The sequence below is a fragment of the Malania oleifera genome, chromosome 1, assembly GCF_029873635.1.
Source record: "Malania oleifera isolate guangnan ecotype guangnan chromosome 1, ASM2987363v1, whole genome shotgun sequence".
NCBI classification, from domain to species: domain Eukaryota; kingdom Viridiplantae; phylum Streptophyta; class Magnoliopsida; order Santalales; family Ximeniaceae; genus Malania; species Malania oleifera.
In genome coordinates, this window is record NC_080417.1 from 141805830 (window position 1) to 141827993 (window position 22164).

The 22164-nt window shown below is 40.0% G+C and overlaps 1 protein-coding gene across 6 annotated transcripts; it reads left to right on the forward strand.

Annotated features, from left to right (window-relative positions):
* The first annotated feature begins 427 nt into the window (after window positions 1-427).
* Window positions 428-22164, forward strand: LOC131151817 (G-type lectin S-receptor-like serine/threonine-protein kinase At4g27290). Of its 6 annotated transcripts, none has more exons than XM_058103242.1 (7): window positions 428-1867; window positions 2022-2138; window positions 20612-20787; window positions 20866-21097; window positions 21233-21470; window positions 21547-21697; window positions 21774-22164. In XM_058103242.1, the coding sequence occupies exons 1-7, from the start codon at window positions 550-552 to the stop codon at window positions 22074-22076; spliced, it is 2535 nt and encodes an 844-aa protein (XP_057959225.1). In that variant the 5' UTR covers window positions 428-549; the 3' UTR covers window positions 22077-22164. The 6 variants fall into 6 exon arrangements, with proteins under 6 accessions (XP_057959225.1, XP_057959242.1, XP_057959259.1 ...); XM_058103259.1 differs by having other exon boundaries at window positions 20866-21076; XM_058103276.1 differs by having other exon boundaries at window positions 20866-21076; window positions 21891-22164.

Genomic DNA, 22164 nt, shown 5'->3' on the forward strand with positions numbered 1-22164 from the left:
GGTTAGCTTGTGACACCTGGTATGCCTATAATTTGATTTTATAAATTATAATTTTCAGAAAAAAAAAAAAAAATAGGGAATTCAGTCAGCTAGATTCACGTAACAGGGGTAGGACTGGTCGCCCGTCGGCTAGTGCAGATGTAAGTGCCGATTTGCCTAAACAAGATTTTCTACAATCCCTAGTCATAGGCTTACCTTTCACCCAAACACACACATTAATTTTTCAACAGTGGACCAAAATTAAGAACGTACAAAATCAACTTTATGCATGCAATGGAATCTTGTAAATTTTAATTACACGTTTTTAATAATTTCAGGACCAGATTAGGATGCACTTGAGCAGGTGTGAGGAGTACCCATTTGTCCTCGTGGGTGAAGAAACGTGTAGAGAAGGAAATAAGTTACCCCGTCCCCGCCACGCCAAAATGTGCCACCTCTCACCTTTGTCTTTAAACAGGCAACTTGGTAAAAAAAAAAATTCAAAAAAATTAATTGAGAGCCCCCAGATAGTTCTACATAAATTCAAAAAATATTAATTGAGAGCAACAGATGGTACTACAGAAATCCATTATGGCCATCCTCTGTTCCCTTCTTCTGTGGATTGAGTTACTGAATGTCTACTCCAAAGCCTTCGACGTGGCTGACACCATTAATCCATCCACACATCTGAGTGACGGCAAGACCTTGTCCTCCAAAGGTGGAAGTTTTGAACTGGGCTTCTTCAGTCCAGGTAATTCCCAGAAACGTTACTTGGGCATCTGGTACAAGAAAATCCCAATCAGAACCGTTGTTTGGGTTGCAAACAGGGACAACCCCATCGATGACTTGTCCGGCGTGCTGATGATTAACAGCACAGGCAGCCTTGTACTCCTCAGCACTAATGAGACGACTCTGGTCAACATCATTTGGTCATTGAGCTCGCCAAAAGGAGCTCATCATCAGAATCCAGTAGTAGCACAGCTCTTGGATTCGGGAAATCTTGTCCTAAGAGATGAGAAAGACAGTGACCCAGAAAGGTATTTATGGCAAAGCTTCGATTATCCAACGGATACGCTGTTGCCGGGGATGAAAGTTGGATGGGACTTGAGAAGTGATCTCAACCGGCGGTTAACGTCGTGGAGGAGCGCAGATGATCCGTCCTCTGGAGAACTCACTTATGATATAGAGCGTCATAACTTCCCCGAGCCCTCTATGTGGAAAGGCAGCTCCAAGTACTATCGGAGCGGGCCGTGGAATGGCCTTCGCTTCAGCGGCGCTCCTGATTTAAGGCCAAACCCACTTTATCAATTTGAATTCAAATACAGCCAGGAGGAGGCGTTCTACAGATACCAGCTTAGGAACAAATCCGTGGTCTCAAGGTTTGTTCTGAATCAAACCAGCAACTCAGGTCAGCGTTACATATGGATTGAGGCAGATCAAGCTTGGCAAGCATACATGATACTGCCTAGAGACCACTGTGACAATTACGGCGTCTGCGGTGCCCATGGAATTTGTGTGATTAGTGAGTCGCCAGTTTGCCAATGTCTGAAGGGATTCAGGCCTAAGTCACAGGAAAGATGGGAGTTGATGGACTGGTCGGAAGGGTGTGTGCGAAATGTGCCGTTGAAGTGTGGAGATAAAGATGGGTTTGCCAAATTTGGGGTGTTGAAGTTGCCGGAGACTACACAGACTTGGGTGAACACGAGTATGAATCTTAGGGATTGCAGAGCCAAATGCTTTGCCAACTGCTCCTGTATGGCTTATACGAACTCGGACATTAGAGGAGGAGGTAGTGGCTGTGCCATGTGGTTCGGTGATCTTATTGATATTCGACAGCTTCCATCCAGTGGACAGGACATCTACATTCGAATGCCTGCTTCTGAATTAGGTATGGGCTGCTTTAATTTGCTGCAATAAACTTATCTAGAGAAAATGAGATCATTCTTTTTCTTTTTCTTTTTTGTTAAATTTTTTACTTTGTTGTTATGTATAATTTAATAATGATTTGCTTAGTCAATTTGATTTTTGACAATGAATTGAAGGGGCAAACAACTGGTCATGGATAAAGATTGCAGTGATAACTCTGGCTTCCATTGCCATAGTTTCTGGGATGCTTTCTGTCAGCTATTACATCTTCAAAAGAAAGAGAAATTTAAAAGGTAAAAAGCAGCCACTCTCAAACTTTTTGACTGTAGAAAAGATCTAGTTAGGTGCTCTTCAATAGTTCATTGTTTTCCAATGCGACGACTATGGATTATGATGATTACAATGGTCATATTTGAATGGAATTCTTTGCCCAGAAACAGCTAAAGTCACAAAAAATCAAACAATTTTTTAGTATCGGTGGCCTAGTATACTGATCGCCTTAGAAGATAAAGTTCCTATTAGTTTTTCTATTCCCCGTTAGTTTCTTGTCAAAACCTATTTTCAAAGTAGGTTTGGCAATTTGCAAATGAATGATAATATGATGCAATAATACCTAGACTTTCCAATGTTATTCTGAAACTTTATTTCGAGTACAAAATGGAATGGAAAATGTTCGATTCAAGGGTAATAGCTAGGAAAAATGTAAGAACAACTTGGAGTCTTGGTTTTACTTGGACAAACCAAATAAGTCATTATTTACAAGGTTTGTTTAACTTAATTAGAGGAGACTTTTGGTGCGTTGTTTATTTGACGGAGTCTTGATCAACTAGGTCAACAAGCCCTTGGTATACTTTCTAGGTAGTATATATGTATATGCTTTGAGATTCGGGCTTCTCATTGAGGACAAAATGGATGGCCAACTAGTAAAGACTCAACTAACCCGCATGCATTTTTTAACACGGTTCAAGCTAACTCATTCTAAAAATGAGCAGTTCGAAAGCTATCTCAAGTATAGGAGTTCTGTCGTATAATATTCAGCCCAAAGGCCAGATTGTCTCCTCAGGGAATGTAGTTTAATCTCAAATTTTACGTATTTCCAATTGAAAATAAAAAGTTACTGAACTCAGTTTAGATTCGGGTTTTTTAGATTAGTTGAAATTTCTTTTGAAAAATTAAACAAACATGTAATTTAAACTCTAAAACCTAACACGCACTGAATTAAATAACGAGAAATAAAAATCCTATGCTAAATCAGGCCAAAATTGAAACATGCATTTAAACTTTGGAATAAAAACTAAAGACGATAACTTTAACACATAATTAAAACACGCAATAATAAAAACTCAATCAAACTCAAACGCGAACGATAAAACCAAACTTTTAATAAAATTAAGAACTTGAATCAAAATCAAAACTTAGACGCAAACAAGAACTCAAACGAAAATTAACTCTTTAACAACTTAAACGATAACTGAACACAATAAAAATGGGAACTTCAATCAGATTAAACTTAAACTAAATCGAATTTCGACAAACAAGATTAAAATTTAAGGAAAACTACTAATTTAGCTTCAAAAAAATTTTTTTTTTTTCTTTTTTTGTATTTTATTCTCTTTTTTTTTTAGAACCAAACCGGACTTTAAGTAATTAGCTAAATAACTTGAACAATAATTAAATCTAATGATAACTTTAATTGAGAAAAAATAAATGAATAAATAAACTTGCTTGAATAATAATAATATCCCAAATAAGATTCAAAGTTTACAACTTTAATTAATCCTTAATAAAAAAACTAACAAGATTCATTTAAATATAAGTAAAGGAAAAGAGGAGAGAGAGAGTGTGTGTTAGCCCGTGGCTGGCCGTGGTGTTCATGCAGCAGCAGGGACTTCAGCAGGGTTGTTCGTGGTGGCTGGCAGCAGGTGCACGGCTGTGGGAGAGAGACTTCTCGGGTCTTCACCAGCTTCAGCAACGCAGGATAACAGCAACTAGCAGGGGACTTCTCTGTTGGGACCTCTAGCAGCAACCAGCAGGGGAGCAAGCTGGAGAAACTCTCAGGGTGGTTGGCCTCGGGTTAACAGCAGCTAGCAGGGGCTGGCCTCGGCAAAGCAGTAGAGGAAGAAGGAAGAAGAAGAAGTTGCAGTAGCCCGCAGAGCAGAGGAAAGGCAGCAAGGAGCAGGGGAAGAGAAGGAAGGAAGAGAAGAGGAAGGAGAAGGGAGAAGGGAAGGAGAGAAGAAGAGGAGGAAAAAGAAGAAGGCAGTAGCAGGGAGTGGCCGAAAGAAGCAACAGCAGCACGACTGGAGATGGCAGCAGAGGCGGCGGCAAGGCAGAGAAAACTGAGAGGGAGAAGGAAAATAGGGGGAAAGAAGAAAATAGAGAAAGGAAGAGGAAGAGAGGAAGGAGAAGAGAAGAAGGAGAGGGGGCACGGGGGCTAGAGAGAGCCGAGAGAGTTAGAGAAAAAGGGAGAAAGAGAGAAGTGAAGGAGAAGGAGAGTAGGAGAAAAGGGGAGCTGCCTCCAAAGAGAAAAAAGGAAGAATAGTATAGAGAGGGAGAGGGGGAGGATGCCCTACCCACGTACGCTCATGAGGAGGATCCGAATAGCACCCAAACCCGGCTGCATGGCCGGGTCACTTCAAGGATTTATTTTTATTTTTTTTTCTTTTCTTTCTTTTTTTTTTCCCGATGAACAAGGGTGATTTTGACCCTCCTGGAGCCCCTTTTTCTCGATGCTTGAAACACGAAAGTTGTAGATAATTTTTTCATCTTTCTCTAGAATTTCAAAGCGTCTCGATCGGAGCTCGAACGGTAAAATTGTGTGCAAATTATGAACTGGTACCGGTTTTAACTCCCGATAATTTTCCTGCGATAAAAAAATACCAAAAATTCATAAATTGCTCGATAAAACTCAAATATTACAATTAAGATACCATGTTAAAATATTGAGAGTAATTAGGTATTTAATTAAAAATATCTGCCCCCAATGCACAAATTAAAATGCCTAATTACGCAGTTTAAGCGCGTAATCAGACCCTCAACCTAACGTTTTGTTAGTCTTTAGCAAATAACGTGAATGAATTTTGGGGGCGATGTTCACAAATACTAACTCCAACAACATGGATGCACATGCGACACAACTATGCCGTTTCACATATAGGAATATAATTAAATTTCACACAAGCTCGTTCATATTCAATGCACACAACTCCAAAGCACGTCACTCGTGCAAGTTTCATCATTATATAACATTTAAGAACAGTATACTCACATGAAGTTAACTAGCGGTACAATTCATAGTTAATGCGGTCATATAAGTTCGAGTATAAACAGGTGAAATCTCGAAGAATGTATGATGTGTGTGACTCATTGCACCTAGGATACCAGTGGACATCTACAAAACAGTCGTTTTGACTCGGCCTAATTGGTATACCCTCAAGAACACTCAAAAAGAATGGGTTCACTCGTCATATGTGAGGAGGAGTGTCACAATCAAACATCCTACATATTGTAAGGAACAAACGCGAAATGTATTGAGTGGACTAGTCCGAAAAGGATCTAGCCTATTTGTGAGGTGTCGGGTCCTTCACCCTACTATCTTCTTACCTACTCGCCATGTCTAACTGAGACCACCCTAAATCAACTTATTCACAAACTTGGTGTGAATACATTTGAAGTATTAAACGGTTGAAGAATCTTCATATGTGGAGAACATGTGTCGTGTCCCTGACTTTTTGTGATACTTGTGCGGAGCAGATATTAGCATTTCATTTTATGTGCATTTCTATTTGTCTTATTCTTTCTTCTGCTCATTCTTCAATTTTTGTCTTTTCTTGGTCAATTAGGACAATCATTACACTTCTTTTGTTGTCTTCATACCACTCGTGTGAATTAAGCTCGAACAGTAGTCCATGAACTAAGTCTATCTTTAGGGGTGACTCAGCTTTCACATCTTGAGTAGGTTACAAGACTTAGGTTTCTATCTCCCCACTAGATGTCACCTCTGGGCTAGCAAGTCAAAAATAGAGACTAGTGTACAAAGAATCATCCAGAAGAAAAGAGAACTAAGTTTCATGAAGTCTGATTTGATGTTAACACTCAAAAAAACGATAAATAGCTCAAGGATATTTCACAAGGTGTTATAGTTACCACGAGTGTTTTCTCAGTACTCACAAGGAACCCTAAGTGCAATGAATCACGTGAATGTGTCTATTTAGCCTCATGAGATGTCGTGTAAATACAAAAGTTTATATAGCCAGATTAACACGAGTATACTACCAATCAATTCTTCATGGAGTTACAGAATAATTCTTAAGTTATATGCAAGTATATGAAGGGTATAAGTCAGTGTTAATCATGGCATAAGTCAGTGTAATTCCTCAATACTCTTTCTTTCTCTTCTTTTTTTATTTTTTTATTTATTTTTTGTTTTTTTTCAAATTAATATAAAACCAAGCAAGTATACGTGCACAGTGTCACACGCAAATGCTCACCCACCCAACTAAAGCGGAACATTGTCTTCAATGTGAAAGCATGGGGAGAATAGAAAAACTGTGCAGGAGTGAACAAACTAATAGAAAATCACTACCAACTAATGTGATAGAAAAAGAAAAGAAAGATGCAAATAAAAACAAATAAAATGAAAAGATAAAAAAATGAAAAAGAAAAACAGTAAAATAGAAAGGTAAGAGGACTCCCCTAGGGTCTTACAGAAGTAAGACCTCTTTATTTGGATCGAATGGAGTCATGAAGGGCTTTAAACGCTGTCCATTGACTGTGAAGCGATTGCCACTCTTTGGATCTATAATCATTACCGCGTCTTGAGAATGAACGTTTTCAACAACGTATGAGCCACCCCATCGGGACTTCAGTTTCCCAGGAAACACATGTAATCTGGAGTCATAGAGAAACACTTGCTGAGAAAGGAAAAGTTGTTTGTCTTTGATTTTTCTGTCATGTAACAACTTCATCCGCTCCTTGGCTAAGCGGGCATTGTCGTACGCTTCCCTCCTAGACTCTTCAAGCTCACATACCTGCAATTTCTTTAAACCCTTGGCATCATCAAGTGAAAAGTTAATCTGTTTTATAGCCCATAAAGCACGATGCTGAATTTTAATAGGTAAATGACATGCCTTACCGTAAACTAACCTGTAGGAAGACATCCTTAAGTTTGTCTTGAAAGCCGTTCGGTAGGCCCAGAGTGCATCAACAAGTTTTTTCTGATCAGTCCTTTCGATTAGGACGCACGGTTTTCTCAAATATAATTTTGATCTCTCTATTGTCCAACTTAGCTTGACCATTAGTCTAAGAGTGGTAGGAAGTAGAGACTTTATGGGTCACGTCATACTTTTGCATGAGTTTTTCAAAAGGTTTGTTACAAAAATGTAACCCTCCATCACTAATGATCGCCTTGGGGATGCCAAAACGTGCAAATAATTCCTTGAGAAAATGGATGACAACCCTGTGGTCATTTGTTCTACAAGGTATAGCTTCCACCCATTTTGAAACATAGTCCACAACAACTAAAATGTAAGAATGCCCAAAAGAGTTTGTGAATGGTCCCATAAAGTCAATGCCCCAATGGTCAAAAATTTCAAGGGTCAAAATGGGAGACATAAACATTTCATTCTTTGTTGTAATTTTCCCTAATTTCTGACAAGCCTCATAGGTTTTACTAAAATTCTGAATATCTTTGAACATAGTAGGCCAGTAGAGTCCACTTTGCAAAATTTTTGAAACGATTTTCTTTGCGGCAAAGTGACATCCACATGCTCCACTATGACAAATATGTATTACAGAAGTGAATTCATCATCAGACACACATCTATGAACCAATTGGCCAAAGCAGTATTTAAACAAATATGGATTGTCAAAATAATAATGTCGTACCTCCGCAAGGATCTTACGCTTATCCTGAATTAACCAATGTTTTGGCATTCTGTTGGTGACAAGGTAATTCACAATATCGGCAAACCACAGAGCGCGTGACACTGCAAAATGACGCTCATCAGGAAAATCATCGTTTAAGGGAGAGGGAGATACAGACACATCAGGTAGCTGCAAACGAGAGAGATGGTCGGCTACAACATTTTCCAAGCCCTTTTTATCCCGAATAGTGATGTCAAATTCCTGGAGAAGTAGAATCCATCTGATCAACCTGGATTTAGCATCCTTCTTTGCTAACAAATATTTCAGAGTAGAGTGGTCAGTAAAAATAATAATAGGCGATCCAATGCCATAAAAACAAAATTTTTCTAAAGCAAATACAATAGCTAACAATTCCTTCTCAGTGGTGGTATAATTTTTCTGAGCATCATTCAAAGTTCGACTTGCATAATAAATGACAAACGGCTTGTTATCAATTCTTTGACCTAGAATGGCACCAAGGGCGTAGTCACTAGCATTAGTCATGATTTCGAATGGCAAGTCCCACTGAGGAGGTTGCATGATAGGCGCAATAGTCAAATGTTTCTTTAGCGTTTCAAAAGCCTGTTGACATTCATTTGTCCACAAGAATTCAGTCTCATTTTACAATAAAGTACATAATGGTTTAGCAATACTACTAAAACCCTGAATAAAACGCCTATAAAAATCGGCATGACCAAGGAAGGAACGGATATTCCTAACTGTATTAGGGACAGGTAACTGGGAAATCAGCTCTACCTTGGCCTTGTTAACCTTAATACCACACTCAGAAACCAAATGACCAAGTACTAAACCACTACTTACCATAAATTGACATTTTTCCCAATTTAAGAGAAAATTCTCTTCCTCACATCTTTTCAAAATAGCAGTCAAATTTTTCAAACAAATATCAAAATACTTAACAAACACAGAAAAGTCATCCATGAAAATTTCACACATATTATCTAACATATCAAAGAAAATACTCATCATGCAGCGCTGGAAAGTAGCAGGTGCATTGCATAGACTGAATGGCATTCTGCGAAAGGCGAAAGTACCGAAGGGACAAGTGAAGGTAGTCTTCTCTTAATTCTCAGGTGCTACAACAATTTGATAATATCCATCCAAGAAACAGTAAAAGGAATTACCAGCTACTTTTTTGAGTATCTTAGGAAAAGTAACGGGAAGTGATCTTTTTGGCTAACCGAATTCAATTTACGATAGTCAATGCTCATTCTCCAACCCGTTACTTTCCTAGATGGGATCAACTCTCCATTAGCATTTTCAATGATAGTTAAATCAGATTTTTTTGGAACTAACTGTGTCGGGCTCACCCATTTGCTGTCGGAGATCGGGTAGATGATATCGGAAGCTACTAATTTTAACACTTCGTTCTTTACTACCTCCTTCATGGTCAGATTCAGCCTCCGTTGCGCATCACGAACTGGTTTAGCGTCTCCTTCAAGGAAGATGTTGTGAGTGCAAATCGCAGGGTCGATACCCTTGATGTCTGTAATGGTCCATCCTATCGCTCCGTGATGTTTCCTTAGTACCTGCAATAGCTCAGTTTCTTGTTTAAGAGTAAGGTGAGAAGAAATTACGACAGGGAATGTGCCATCTACTGGACCCAAGAAAACATATTTCAGCTCTTCAAGAAATGGTTTCAGTTCAACTGTTGGAATTTCTTCTTCTAATGAATTCATAATTTCGGGCAGGTCAATAGCCTCAAATGTTGGCATGAGCAGTTACTGCTCATGTAACTTGCATCCAACACGTGTGGGGAACCCTCTATCTCTGGAAAACTGCCCCTCTGATCCTAGAAATCTTTCATCAAATACCTTAAGTTGTTCAGAAGAGTCATTTTCAAACGTACCATCAACGTCAAGTACTGATAGTAGCTTTGAAATATCCAAATTATCTATTACATCAACTGCATGTGTTTCTGCGTCATCGCATCCACTGGACATCTTGTGAGCATTGAATACGTTCATTTCCAATGTCATGTTCCTAAACGTGAGCATAAGTACTCCGCTTCGACAATTAATTAAGGCATTAGAGGTAGCAAGGAATGGTCACCCAAGAATGATAGGGGCCTGATATATATAGTGGAAACAGGCTGTTGCATGTCCAGAACAACGAAGTCCATGGGGTAGTAAAATTTGTCAACCTGAACCAATACATCCTCAACAACGCCTCGCAAAGCTTTTACAGATCCGTCTACCAACTGTAGCATCATAGTAGTTTTCTTCAGCTCACCTAAACCCAATTGTTCATATATCGAAAACGGGAGCAAGTTCACATTACTCCCCAAATCAAGTAGAGCTCTCTCGATACGACATTCACCAATCATGATCGAAATAGTGGGAGAACCAGAGTCTCTAAGTTTCTGCGGAGTCTGACTCAATATCAACGCGCTAACTTGCTCAATCAAGAAAGTCTTTTTCTTCACGTTCAATTTCCTTTTTATTGTGCATAGGTTGTTTCAGAAATTTTGCATAGGTAGGGATTTGCTGTATGACCTCTAGAAGTGGAATGTTGATCTTCACCTGTTTGAATATTTCTTGGATCTCAGTGTGATACTTATTTTTCTGACCAGATGTCAACTGCTAATGATAGTATCACAGGTTGATACTCCTTAACTGGCTCATCCTCCTTATTGTCTGACTTATTTGAACTTGAGCTTGCTTCATCTGATTTTTCTTTTCCTTTATTTGTCTCAGCTATCACTTCAGGTGTAAGAGTAATTGATCGTTGATCAGTGGGCATTTCAGGACGGACAACTTCTTTTCCACTTCTTAAGGTAATAACTTTCTTAGTTGACTCAAAAGCATCCCCCGAAACATTGTGCACCGGTTGCGGTTGTTGTCGATATACCTAGGGATTAGGCTGAGGTTGTATAGGAAATTTCCCTTTTTCCAGGGTATTCAGCTGTGTACTCATCTTATTCACGACATCTCTCAATTCTCCGATGGTCGTGGCATGAAGTTGCATGAATTGCTGGAACATGTTTGCCATCTGCATCATGCTATCATCAGGAGATTTCATTACTGGAATAGGAGCTAGAGTTGGTTGGAATCCCGGTGGTGCGTAGCTTTGAGAAATATGTTGTGGTTGATACTACGGTTGAGAAGTTGTAACTGGGTGATATATCGATTGCGGTAGTGGTGCATAAGATTGAGGAGCTTGCTGATACCGTGAGGTTGATGGACCGGGCTGATCATTCCTCCATGATAGGTTTGGATGATTCCTCCATCCTGGATTATAAGTGTTCGAGAATGGTTGATTTTGAGTTTTGTTGACCCAATTCCCCGATGGCACCCTATCAGATCTACTCTCCTGCTATACTAGTAGTAAATGACAATCCTGAAGTCTGTGGTCTGAGGTCTCACAAATAGAGCAATCCTTAACTTTCACTTTTTCTGATTCCATAACCTCTAGTTTCTTAGACAACACAACAGCAAGAGCCTGTAGGCTAGTTTCCTCTTTGACCTTGTATCTACCGCCACCACTGATCGCTCGGAGAGGTTGTGCTGCTATTGGTGCCCGTTCATGACATGTGTTTCATTGTTAGGAACTCTCAACTAAATAATCGAAGAATGATAGAGTCTCATCTAGCACCTTGCTGAAGAACTTCCCATTGCACATGGTTTGGACAAACTGTTTACACGCAGGGGTTAGAGCAGTATAAAAATAATTCACTAACCTCCATGATTCAAATCCGTGGTGTGGACATATATTCATCAGGTCCTTGAATCTCTCTCAGCAAGCTTGGAATGTCTCGTCACCTTTCTGCATGAACTGACTGATCTGCTCCTGCAGATACTGAGTTCTCTGAAAAGGAAAGAACTTATGTAAGAACTCACACTGCATTTCAGCCCAGCTAGTAATAGAGTTAGGTCGCAGAGAATTAAACTAAATTTTTGCCTTATCTTTCAAAGAAAAGGGAAACAAGCAAATTTTGATATATTCATCAGTTCCAGCCCTACTAATGAAAGTGGTGCAGACCAACTCAAAATCTGTCAAGTGTTGGTATGGATTTTCAAAATCCATCCCGTAAAATTGGGGTATCACAGCTAACATACCATGCTTAATATTGAAGTTCGGTGCATCTGGTGGTAATACAATGCAAGACGGTGTGGAAGCGCATGTCAGTTGTAGAAAATCTTGAAGTGTACGTGGTGCAGGTGTAGCCATGACTTCCTCAAAGAATTGTTCAAATAGATTGCTCAAATCAATTTCAAAATCACTCATAAAATTAACAGGAGAACAGTCAGATTATGTGCTCTCTGTGTCCCTACTGGTGCTAGGTGAAATTTTAGACAGTCTATGCGAATTATCTCGAACCCCGCGCATCAAATTAATGTAACAGTAGAAATCCAATAACACAGCAGCAAACAAGCATGATTAATTTTTTCAAAATTTTTATTTATTTTTTATTTTTTTTCATTTTTTTTTAATTAATGAAAAATCAAAAATAATTGTAAAAATACAAAATTTGAAATTAAAACTGGCACTCCCCGACAATGGTGCTAAAAACTTGACTCACTCTAAAAATGAGCAGCTCGGAAGTTATCCCAAGTATAGGAGTTTTTGTTGTATAATATTTAGCTCAAAGGTCAAATCGTCTTCTTAGGGAATGCAGTTTAATCTCAAATTTTACGTATTTCCAATCGAAAATAAAAAGTTATTGAACTCAGTTTAGATTCGGGTTTTCTGGATTGGTTGAAATTTCTTTTGACAAATTAAACAAACATGCAATTTAAACTCTAAAACCTAATGCCCACTGAATTAAATAACGAGAAACAAAAATCCCACGCTTAATTAGGCCAGAATTGAAACATGTATTTAAACTTCGGAATAAAAACTAAAGACGATAACTTTAACACGTAATTAAAACACGCAATAATAAAAACTCAATCAAACTCAAATGCGAACGATAAAAACTGAACTTTTAACAAAATTAAGAACTTGAATCAAAATCAAAACTTAAACACAAACAAGAACTCAAACAAAAATTAACTCTTTAACAACTTAAACGATAACTGAACACGATAAAAATGGGAACTTCAATAAGATTAAACCTAAACTAAATTGAACTTCGACAAACAAGATTAAAATTTAAGGAAAACTACTAATTTAACTTCAAAAAAAATATTTTTTTCCTTTTTTGTATTTTATTCTTTTTTTTTTAGAACCAAACCGGACTTTAATTAATTAGCTAAATAACTTGAACAATAATTAAATCTAATGATAACTTTAATTGAGACAAAAAATAAATAAATAAACTTGCTTGAATAATAATAATACCCCAAATAAGATTCAAAGTTTACAACTTTAATTAATCCTTAATAAAAAAAACTGACAAGATTCATTTAAATATAAGTAAAGGAAAAGAGGAGAGAGAGAGAGAGAGAGTGTGTGTGTGTGTTAGCCCGTGGCTGGCCGTGGGGTTCATGTAGCAGCAGGGACTTCAGCAGGGTTGTTCGTGGTGGCTGGCAGCAGGTGCACGACTGTGGGAGAGAGGCTTCTCGGGTCTTCACCAGCTTCAGCAACGCAGGATAACAGCAGCTAGTAGGGGACTTCTCTGTTGGGACCTCCAGCAGCAACCCGCAGGGCAGCAAGCTAGAGAAACTCTCGGGGTGGTTGGCCTTAGGTTAACAGCAGCTTGCAGGGGCTGGCCTCGGCAAAGCATCAGAGGAAGAAGGAAGAAGAAGAAGTTGCAGCAGCAGGAAGAGCAGAGGAAAGGCAGCAGGGAGCGGGGGAAGAGAAGGAAGGAAGAGAAGAGGAAAGAGATGTTGGGGGATAAAACTGGAGCAACAATCACACACGGAGAAAAATAAACAAACACAATCACAATGGAACACCGGATTTACGTGGTTCGGTCCAAAATGACCTACATCTACGGGAGCACACACCACTGCACTATAAACTAGGAGAAATATAACAAGGAGGAGGAGCCACACTGCTCAACTCTACTCTCTCTGTCTCACACTCTCTAACTCTCTGCACTGCACAATATAACACTCTACACAGCATACAAAGCTCTCCACACTCTCTGCTCTCTACACACAACACATTGCCATGATAACTCCACACACACACGTATATATATACAAGAGGGAGCGGAGAGTTCAAAGAGGGTGGCTGCAGATTTCAACAAAATCTGCAGCGTAGGTGGCCGCCGGTCTTCAGTGTCAAAGGTGGTGGCTGGGTTGGTGCGGCTGTCGGCGGCTCCACACCTGTGAATTCAACAAGAGAAGGGAGAAGGGAAGGAGAGAAGAAGAGAAAGAAGGAGAAGAAGGCAGCAGCAGGGAGTGGCCGGAAGAAGCAACAGCAGCATGGCTGGAGATGGCAGCAGAGGCGGCGGCAAGGCAGAGAAAACCGAGAGGGAGAAGGAAAATAGGGGAAAAGAAGAAAAGAGAGAAAGGATGAGGAAGAGAGGAAGGAGAAGAGAAGAAGGAGAGGGGGCACGGGGGCTAGAGAGAGCCAAGAGAGTTAGAGAGAGGGAGAGAGAGAAGTGAAGGAGAGTAGGAGAAAAGGGGAGCTGCCTTCAAAGAGAAAAAAGGAAGAATAGTATATAAAGGGAGAGGGGGAGGATGCCCTACCCACATACGCCCATAAGGAGGATCCGGATAGCACCCAGACCTGGCTGCATGGCTGGGTCACATCAAGGCAAAATTTTTACTTTTATTTTTTTTCTTTTCCTTATTTTTGTTTCCCAGCGAACAAGGGTGATTTTAACCCTCCTGGAGTCCGTTTCTCTCAAAGCTCAAAATACCGAAGTTGTAGATAATTTTTTCATCTTTCTCTAGAATTTTAAATTGTCTCAATCGGAGTTCGGATGTGAAAATTGTGCATAAATTACGAACTGGTACCGGTTTTAGGTCTCGATAATTTTCCTGTGATAAAAAAATGTCAAAAATTTATAAATTACTCAATAAAATCCAAAGATTACAATTAAGACACCGTGTTAAAATATTGAGAGTAATTAGGTATTTAATTAAAAATATAAGCCCCAATGCACAAATTAACACGCCTAATTACGTAGTTTAAATGCGTAATCACAAGCCTTAGTACCCATCTCTTCTATATCTTGTAAGAAATGACCACTTCACTGTAACAATATAGTCGAGAAGAAAGTAAATGAGAGAGAACTTCACAAGAGGAAGTGAATTTCACTTGGTGTATTTTGCTTACAACTTGGAGATGTATATATATAGCTATACAAAAAAGTGAGGTTATCCTAACGTTCCGTTGTGGGACTAAAACTATACACTATGTTCTTGGAGATAGCTGTCTGTAATAAACTTGGGCCAACAGACTTGGTGAAGATATCAGCAACCTCGCCTTTGGAGGAGACAAAGTGGGGAGAGATAATCCGAGAACAAACTTTTTCCCTGATGAAGTGAATGTCCACCTCAATATGCTTGGTCCTCTCATGCATAACTGAAACAGAAGAGAGAGATATAGCAGATTTGTTGTCACAAAACAACAAAGAAGAGTCTGTCACAGGAAAACCAATCTCAGATAGGAGAGAGCGTACATATGATCTCACAGGTACCTTATGCCATATCCCAATACTCAGCCTCAGCAGAAGAACGTGAAACCACCACCTACTTTTTACTCTTCCAAGAAAGAAGATGATCACCCTTGAAAGTACAAATACCTGAGGTAGATCGTCTGTCAGTTTTGGACTCAACATAGTCAGCATCAGTAAACACGGAAAGATTTGGTTGTATTCCAGATGAATAGAACAATCCTAGTCCAGGTGAGGTCTTCACATATTGTAAGATGTGATAGACAGCATCAAGATGTGAAGTCCGGGGAGAATGCATGAACAGACTTACTAGACTCACTGCATAGGCCAACTCAGGCCGAGTGCTGGTCAAGTAGATGAGGCAACCAACAAGTCTGATACACCAAAGTGTCTGTCAATAGATCACCAGACTCTGCAGAAAGAGAGATATTCAGATCTAGGGGCGCAGAAGCAAGCCGACATCCCAACATACTAGTGTCCATAAGGAGATTGAGGGCATCTTTCCACTGAAAGAGGGAAATGCCCTTGTAGGAGCGTGCTATCTCAATACCCAAGAAATACTTAGAGGTCCTAGATCCTTGATGTCAAAGGTGTCTTCCAAGTCCTTTCTTATCGAAGCAATTCTAGACAAGTCATTATCTGTAACAATAATATCATCCACATAAATAGAGATAATAGTGCAATGACCATTGGAGAGACGCCTAACAAAGCAAGTGTGGTCTGATTGGCACTGAATAATTCCCATAGAGAGAACCAAATCACTGAATCTTTTAAACCATGCATGAGGTGACTGCTTAAGCCCATATAAGGACTTGCGCAATTTACACACTTTGCCAGAATACTCCCCTTGAGTAGAAAAATTGGGAGGGGGATCCATGTAAATAGTATCAGTAAGATCACCATTCAATAAGGCATTCTTGACATCAAGTTGGTATAAAGGCCAAGTGAAAGAAGTCGCCAAAGATATTAGGAGGCGAACAATAGTGAGCTTCGCCACAGGAGCAAATGTAGCATGAAAATCTTGACCTGGAATCTGCGTAAAACCCTTAGCCACCAAGCGGGCTTCATACCTGTCAACAGTACCATCTGCAAGGTGCTTAACTGTGAACACCCACTTACAGCCTACTGTGCGTGCACCTGAAGGAAGGGGAACAAGATCCCAAGTATGCTACTGATGTAGAGCATCCATCTCAGTACACATGGCAGCAACCCATTTGGGGTCCTAGAGGGCCTCATGAACTGAGCGAGGTATGATAGTAGCATCAAACTGTCCCAAAAAGGCTTGATAGCTCGAGGAAATATCCTGATAAGAAAGAAATTGGGAGATAGGGTGGTAAGTAGAACAGGTTAAAGAAAGTCTATCGGGAGATCGACAGGTGCGAGAAGGATACCGTGAGGAAGGAGTAGGGGGATCGGGGACTATAAGAGACATACCTGAGCTCGGTGAAGATGCTGGCAGAGGCTCCGAAGGGCGCGGTCGGCTAGTGTAAACTTGTGGAATGAGAGAGATTTGGTCCTACTCGGTGGGGACAAAGGTAGGAGGCTCAGAAGATGAAGACGACACTGGAGAGGAGGGCAGTGGTACAGAGGGGAGAAAGATAGGCTCAGGTTGAGGAAGTGGAGATGGCACTGGCGGAGATATGGAGGGACATGTGTCAATGTAGAATGGGGTAGACTCATGGAACGTGACATCGAGAGAGTCATAAGTGTGCCGACCAATAGGATCATAACAATGATATCCCTTAGACATAAAGGAAAACCCTAGAAAAATGCACTGGATGGCTTTATCATCAAGCTTGGTCCGAGAAGGACTCCAGTCATGAACAAAGCAGGTGCATCCAAACACTCTAGGAAGAAGGGAGAAAAGGGAACGGTCTGGATGCAGAAGATGAAGTGGAGTTGAATTCTACAATGCACGACTCAGGGTACGATTGAGAAGATAGGCTGCAATGAGAACGGTGTGAGGCTAATAAGACTTGGGGATGTGCATTCCCCAAAGAAAACAACATACAATAGACATGAGGTGGCGATTTTTATGTTCAGCCACACCATTCTGTTCAGGAGTGTAAGGACATGTTAGCTATTGGAGAATACCCTATTGACACAACTCAGCACGAAACTCATTACTAAGGTACTCATGGCCATTGTCAGACCTCAAGATACGAACCACGGTATTGTATTGAGTCTTAATCATTCGCGGGAAAGCCTAAAAATTAGCGAAAACTTCAGATTTATTTTTCATGAGGTAGACCCAGGTACAACGGGAGTAATCGTCAATAAAGGTGACAAAATATCAATGCTAAGTGAGTGAGGAGACGGGGGAGGGACCCCAGACATCACTATGAACAATATCAAAAGCTGCAAGAGAACGGTGCATACGAGATGGATAAGATGAACGAACATGCTTAGATAATTTGCAAGTAGCACACTAAAAATTAAAATGCTTGCAAGCTTTATTAAATTTTGGAAACAACCAACACAAATATTTAAAATTTTCATGTCCCAAACAGGCATGTGCCACAAATCCAAGGTTTTTAAAGAGAAAACAGCGGAAACATCAGAAGGCAAAACAGAAGCCTGAAAGCCAGAAGAGGATGCAGGATAGGAAGGCGGATTGCCAAAGTAGTAGAGTTTGTCCCTTTCAAAGCCCCGGCCAAAAATCTTCCTCGAACTCAGGTCCTACAAGTAACAAGAGTTAGGTAAGAAAACTACAGCACAGTTGTATTGTTTGGCAATCCGGTTAACAGATAACAAATTATAGGAAAATTATGGAACATAATAAACAAGGGATAAAGATAGAGTTGATGATAAACAAGCAGTGCCTTGGGTATGAATGGAATGAGAGGTACCATCGGCAATGCGGACATTACAAACGAACGAAGGGACAGGGGATGTAATGAGAGATGCCTCACCAGTCAAATGGTTGTTCGCCCTTGAGTCCAGTATCCAAACGGGTGTGCCACCGTGCGTGCTAGACTTACTTAAAAGGGCAGTAGGGTTACCTGTAGCAAAGGTGGCTGTAGAAGAAGATGTAGTTGGTGCAGCAGAGGCAAGGAGGCTAATTTGAGATTAAAGCTGAGAAAGCTGAGCCTGGAGCTGAGAGAAATCTGGAGCAGCAGTAGGTGCTGGAGTAAGAGAAGCCGAAGATGCAGGAAGAGATTATGCAGCAGCTCTAGTGTTAGAAGGTCCTTGACCTTTGCCACGACCACGACCACGACCATGAGAGGCTTGTTTGGAGTAGCGCTCCTGCAGCTCTAGGTGGAGAATAAAGCAGTGTTTAATGGTGTGATTATTTTGTTGGCACTGCTGGCAGAATCGAGTCTTGCGGTCAATAGACCAAGCACTAGCAAGGGCTACAAGGGCAACCTACTCAAGCACACTAGAAGAAGCAACTCCAGGGAGAAGACGTCATCAAAGATCATCACCATCAATCATTGCAAATGCCTCAGACAAAGAAGGCACCGGGGATGTGTTCAAAATCTGAGTCCAGAGTGATTCGAACTCAAGTTTTAAACCCATCAAGAAATGATAGGAATGCCGACGATCCTAGCGCTTGGCCTCAATAGCTGCCTCAATAGAAAACTCTAAAAGAGGCTCATATTGAGCGAGCTCCTCCCACCGTGACTAGAGATAGTCGAAGAAGTCAGTCATGGATAAACTCAAAGAAGCCTGGGTCGCTTGATGGAGCTCCCGATAAAGCTAAAAAATTCGAGCCTTACACCTTGTGTGGGGTTTTAGTTAAGGCAAACCAAAGGCTATGAATAGTATCGTGAAACATGAACATCCTGTAGAGGCGGTCTTCCATAGAAGCAAATATCCAACCCAAGATGACACAATTGTCAATGGACCACTGTCAGTGAGCTGGATCAGTATTAGCAGGGCGAAACTCCAATCCTGACGACCACTCAACCTTGTCACGACCCCCAAGATATAAACAAAGGGACTGTGACCAGACATGAAAGTTGTCGCCATTCAAAAGAATGTTGATGACCTTCTGAATAGGAGCAGTCTAAGCCATAGATAAGTCAGGGCGTGGAAGGTTCAGAGGAGAAGAGGGGGATGTACTGTCCTTGGTAGCCACTGTAAAGAAGAGGAATAGGCTGCAAAAGTATCACCGCAGCAAAGCAAGTTACCAAAAGAGTGGTCGGAAAAAATAGAGAGTGAATGATTGTGCTAAATTACACCAGGTAATTTCCCAGGAAAGTGGGGGGTCACAATGGACAACTTAAGTCCCACTTTCCTAGACAGAATTTTCCCCAGACATGTAATTAGCACAATACATTACTACAACTTTACCCGACAATAAAAATAGGCGTGCTATATATGGCAGGAAAAGGGTTGGAAAGCTGCCGGAGACACTGGAAAGTCACCAAAAAAGCTGCCAGAGACACTAGAAATTCGTTGGAGAAGTCACTGAAAGATGCCAGAATGGCGTCGGAGCTGCTGTAAAATTTCTGGAATTCACCGGAAAGTTGCCGGAAAAGTCATTAGAGTCGATGGAAAAGTCGCCGAAGCCGCAGGAAAGTTGCCGGAAAAGGCGTCAGAGTTGTCGGAAAAGGGACGGAAAGCTGGCGGAAAAGTCGACGAAGTCTCTGGGAAAGTCCCTGGAAGGTACCGGGAAAATAGTAGACTGAGTTTTTTGATGTATAAGATCGACTAAAGTTGGCAAGTACAGAGCATACGACTCAACCTACTACCAATGAAGTTTTCTGATGCATAAGCTCCACATACGTGGTGAGTGCAGAGCATACAACTCAATGGAGAACCCGGACCTTAAACAAGGAACCCAACCTTGCTCTAATACCAAGAAGAAAGTAAAAGAGAGAGAACTTTACAAGAGCAAGTGAATTTCACTTGGTGTATTTTGCTTACAACTTGGAGATGAATATATATAGCTATACAAGAGAGTGAGGTTATCCTAACATTCCGATGTGGGACTAAAACTATACACTATGTTCAATAAGTCGTATCAATTTTCTCATTTAAAGATTTATTGTATTCTTTATATTTATTTTTTTATACATATTAGCAATTGCTAGCTCTTTTGGTGCTTGTATCAAGTAGGGAATTTAACTGGCTAAGTGTTATTATCTCTGAATCATCTCAGAATAAAAGAAAATATGGTTCTAGTTATAATTCAATTCTGTGTTCATTCTATGTTGCTTGTGAGATTATCAAAGAAACCTATAGGTCTCGCACACAAAACTTTAGCTCAATTATTATTTATATAAATCTCTGTCAATTCAATTATTATTATTATTATTATTATTAGATTTTGCTCCATTTCTAGTAAATAATATCTGGACTAATTAATTATTACATGAAAAAAAGAAGAAGAAGAAGAAGAAGAAGAAGCAGACAGCAACAGAGGTAAAGATCAGAATGCTGAAGTAGGAAAGGAAGACCTGGAGCTGCCATTGTTCAAATTGGCTATAATAGTTAGTGCCACCAACAACTTTTCATTTAACAAGAAGCTTGGAGAAGGTGGTTTTGGACCTGTGTATAAGGTAATTGATGACAAACTAAAAGTAAATAAAACTGATCAAATAAAGAGTATTACATTTGTAGTGGATGGTAATATTCAGGGTACACTCCTAGACGGACAAGAAATTGCTGTGAAGAGGCTTTCAATAAATTCTGGGCAAGGATTGTGTGAGTTCAAAAATGAAGTTATATTGATCGCAAAACTTCAGCACCGGAATCTTGTGAGGCTTCTCGGTTATTGCGTTCAAGGAGAGGAAAAAATGCTGATTTATGAATACATGCCCAACAAAAGCTTGGACTTCTTTCTTTTCGGTTTGACTCTCTCAAAACCTAGTAAATACTTGTCGAATAGAAAATACCAGTTGTTCATTATTTCATTGCTTTTCGTACATAGTACATTCTGATCTTCTCTTGTTTGACTACGCCGTTAGGATATTGATTTCACTTGAAATAAGGAATTGCTTGCAGATCAAACAAGGAGTAAGCTATTAAATTGGTCTAAACGCTTCAACATCATTTGTGGAATTGCTCGTGGGATTCTATATCTTCATCATGACTCCCGTTTAAGGATTATCCATAGAGATCTCAAGGCGAGTAATATTTTGCTTGACGCTGAGATGAACCCAAAAATTTCAGACTTTGGCTTTGCTAGAATTTTCAGAAGTGATCAAATCGAAGCAAAAACAAGGAGAGTGGTTGGAACATAGTAAGTATTCTTTGATATGCTCTATAATTTTCTTCCATTTCTTACAATTGTGTGTGTTCTGATTGATGTGCTGCAGTGGTTATATGGCTCCAGAATATGCGATTGATGGATTATTCTCAACAAAGTCTGATGTGTTCAGTTTTGGGGTTCTACTATTGGAGATTGTAGCCGGAAAGAAAAATAGAGGTTTTAATCATCCGAGTCACAGTCTTAATCTTATTGGACATGTGAGTATCAAATTCTGAATTTTCTTTCATTTATTGGTTGTAGAGTGAATGACGAAATGGTTCTGATATGGTTTAGGCATGGAAGTTGTGGAATGAAGGCACGGCTGTTGAATTGATAGATGCATTGTATGTGAATATATACTCGACATCTGAAGTGTTACGATGTATTCATATTGCTCTATTATGTGTCCAGCAGCATCCTGAGGACAGGCCAAGCATGTCATATGTGGTTCAGATGTTAGGCAGCGAGAGCACAATGCCTCCGCCCAAGCAGCCAGGTTTCTTCATAGGTAGAAATCCACTTGAAGAAGCAAATTCTTCACCAGAAAAACTATGTTCAGCCAATGGAATTACAATTACTGTGATGGAGCCACGATAAGTGATAGATATGACATTTCCTATATATATGCCAAAATGTTTACTCTTACTACATCACTGCATCTGGATATATTATGTTGTGTGCTCAA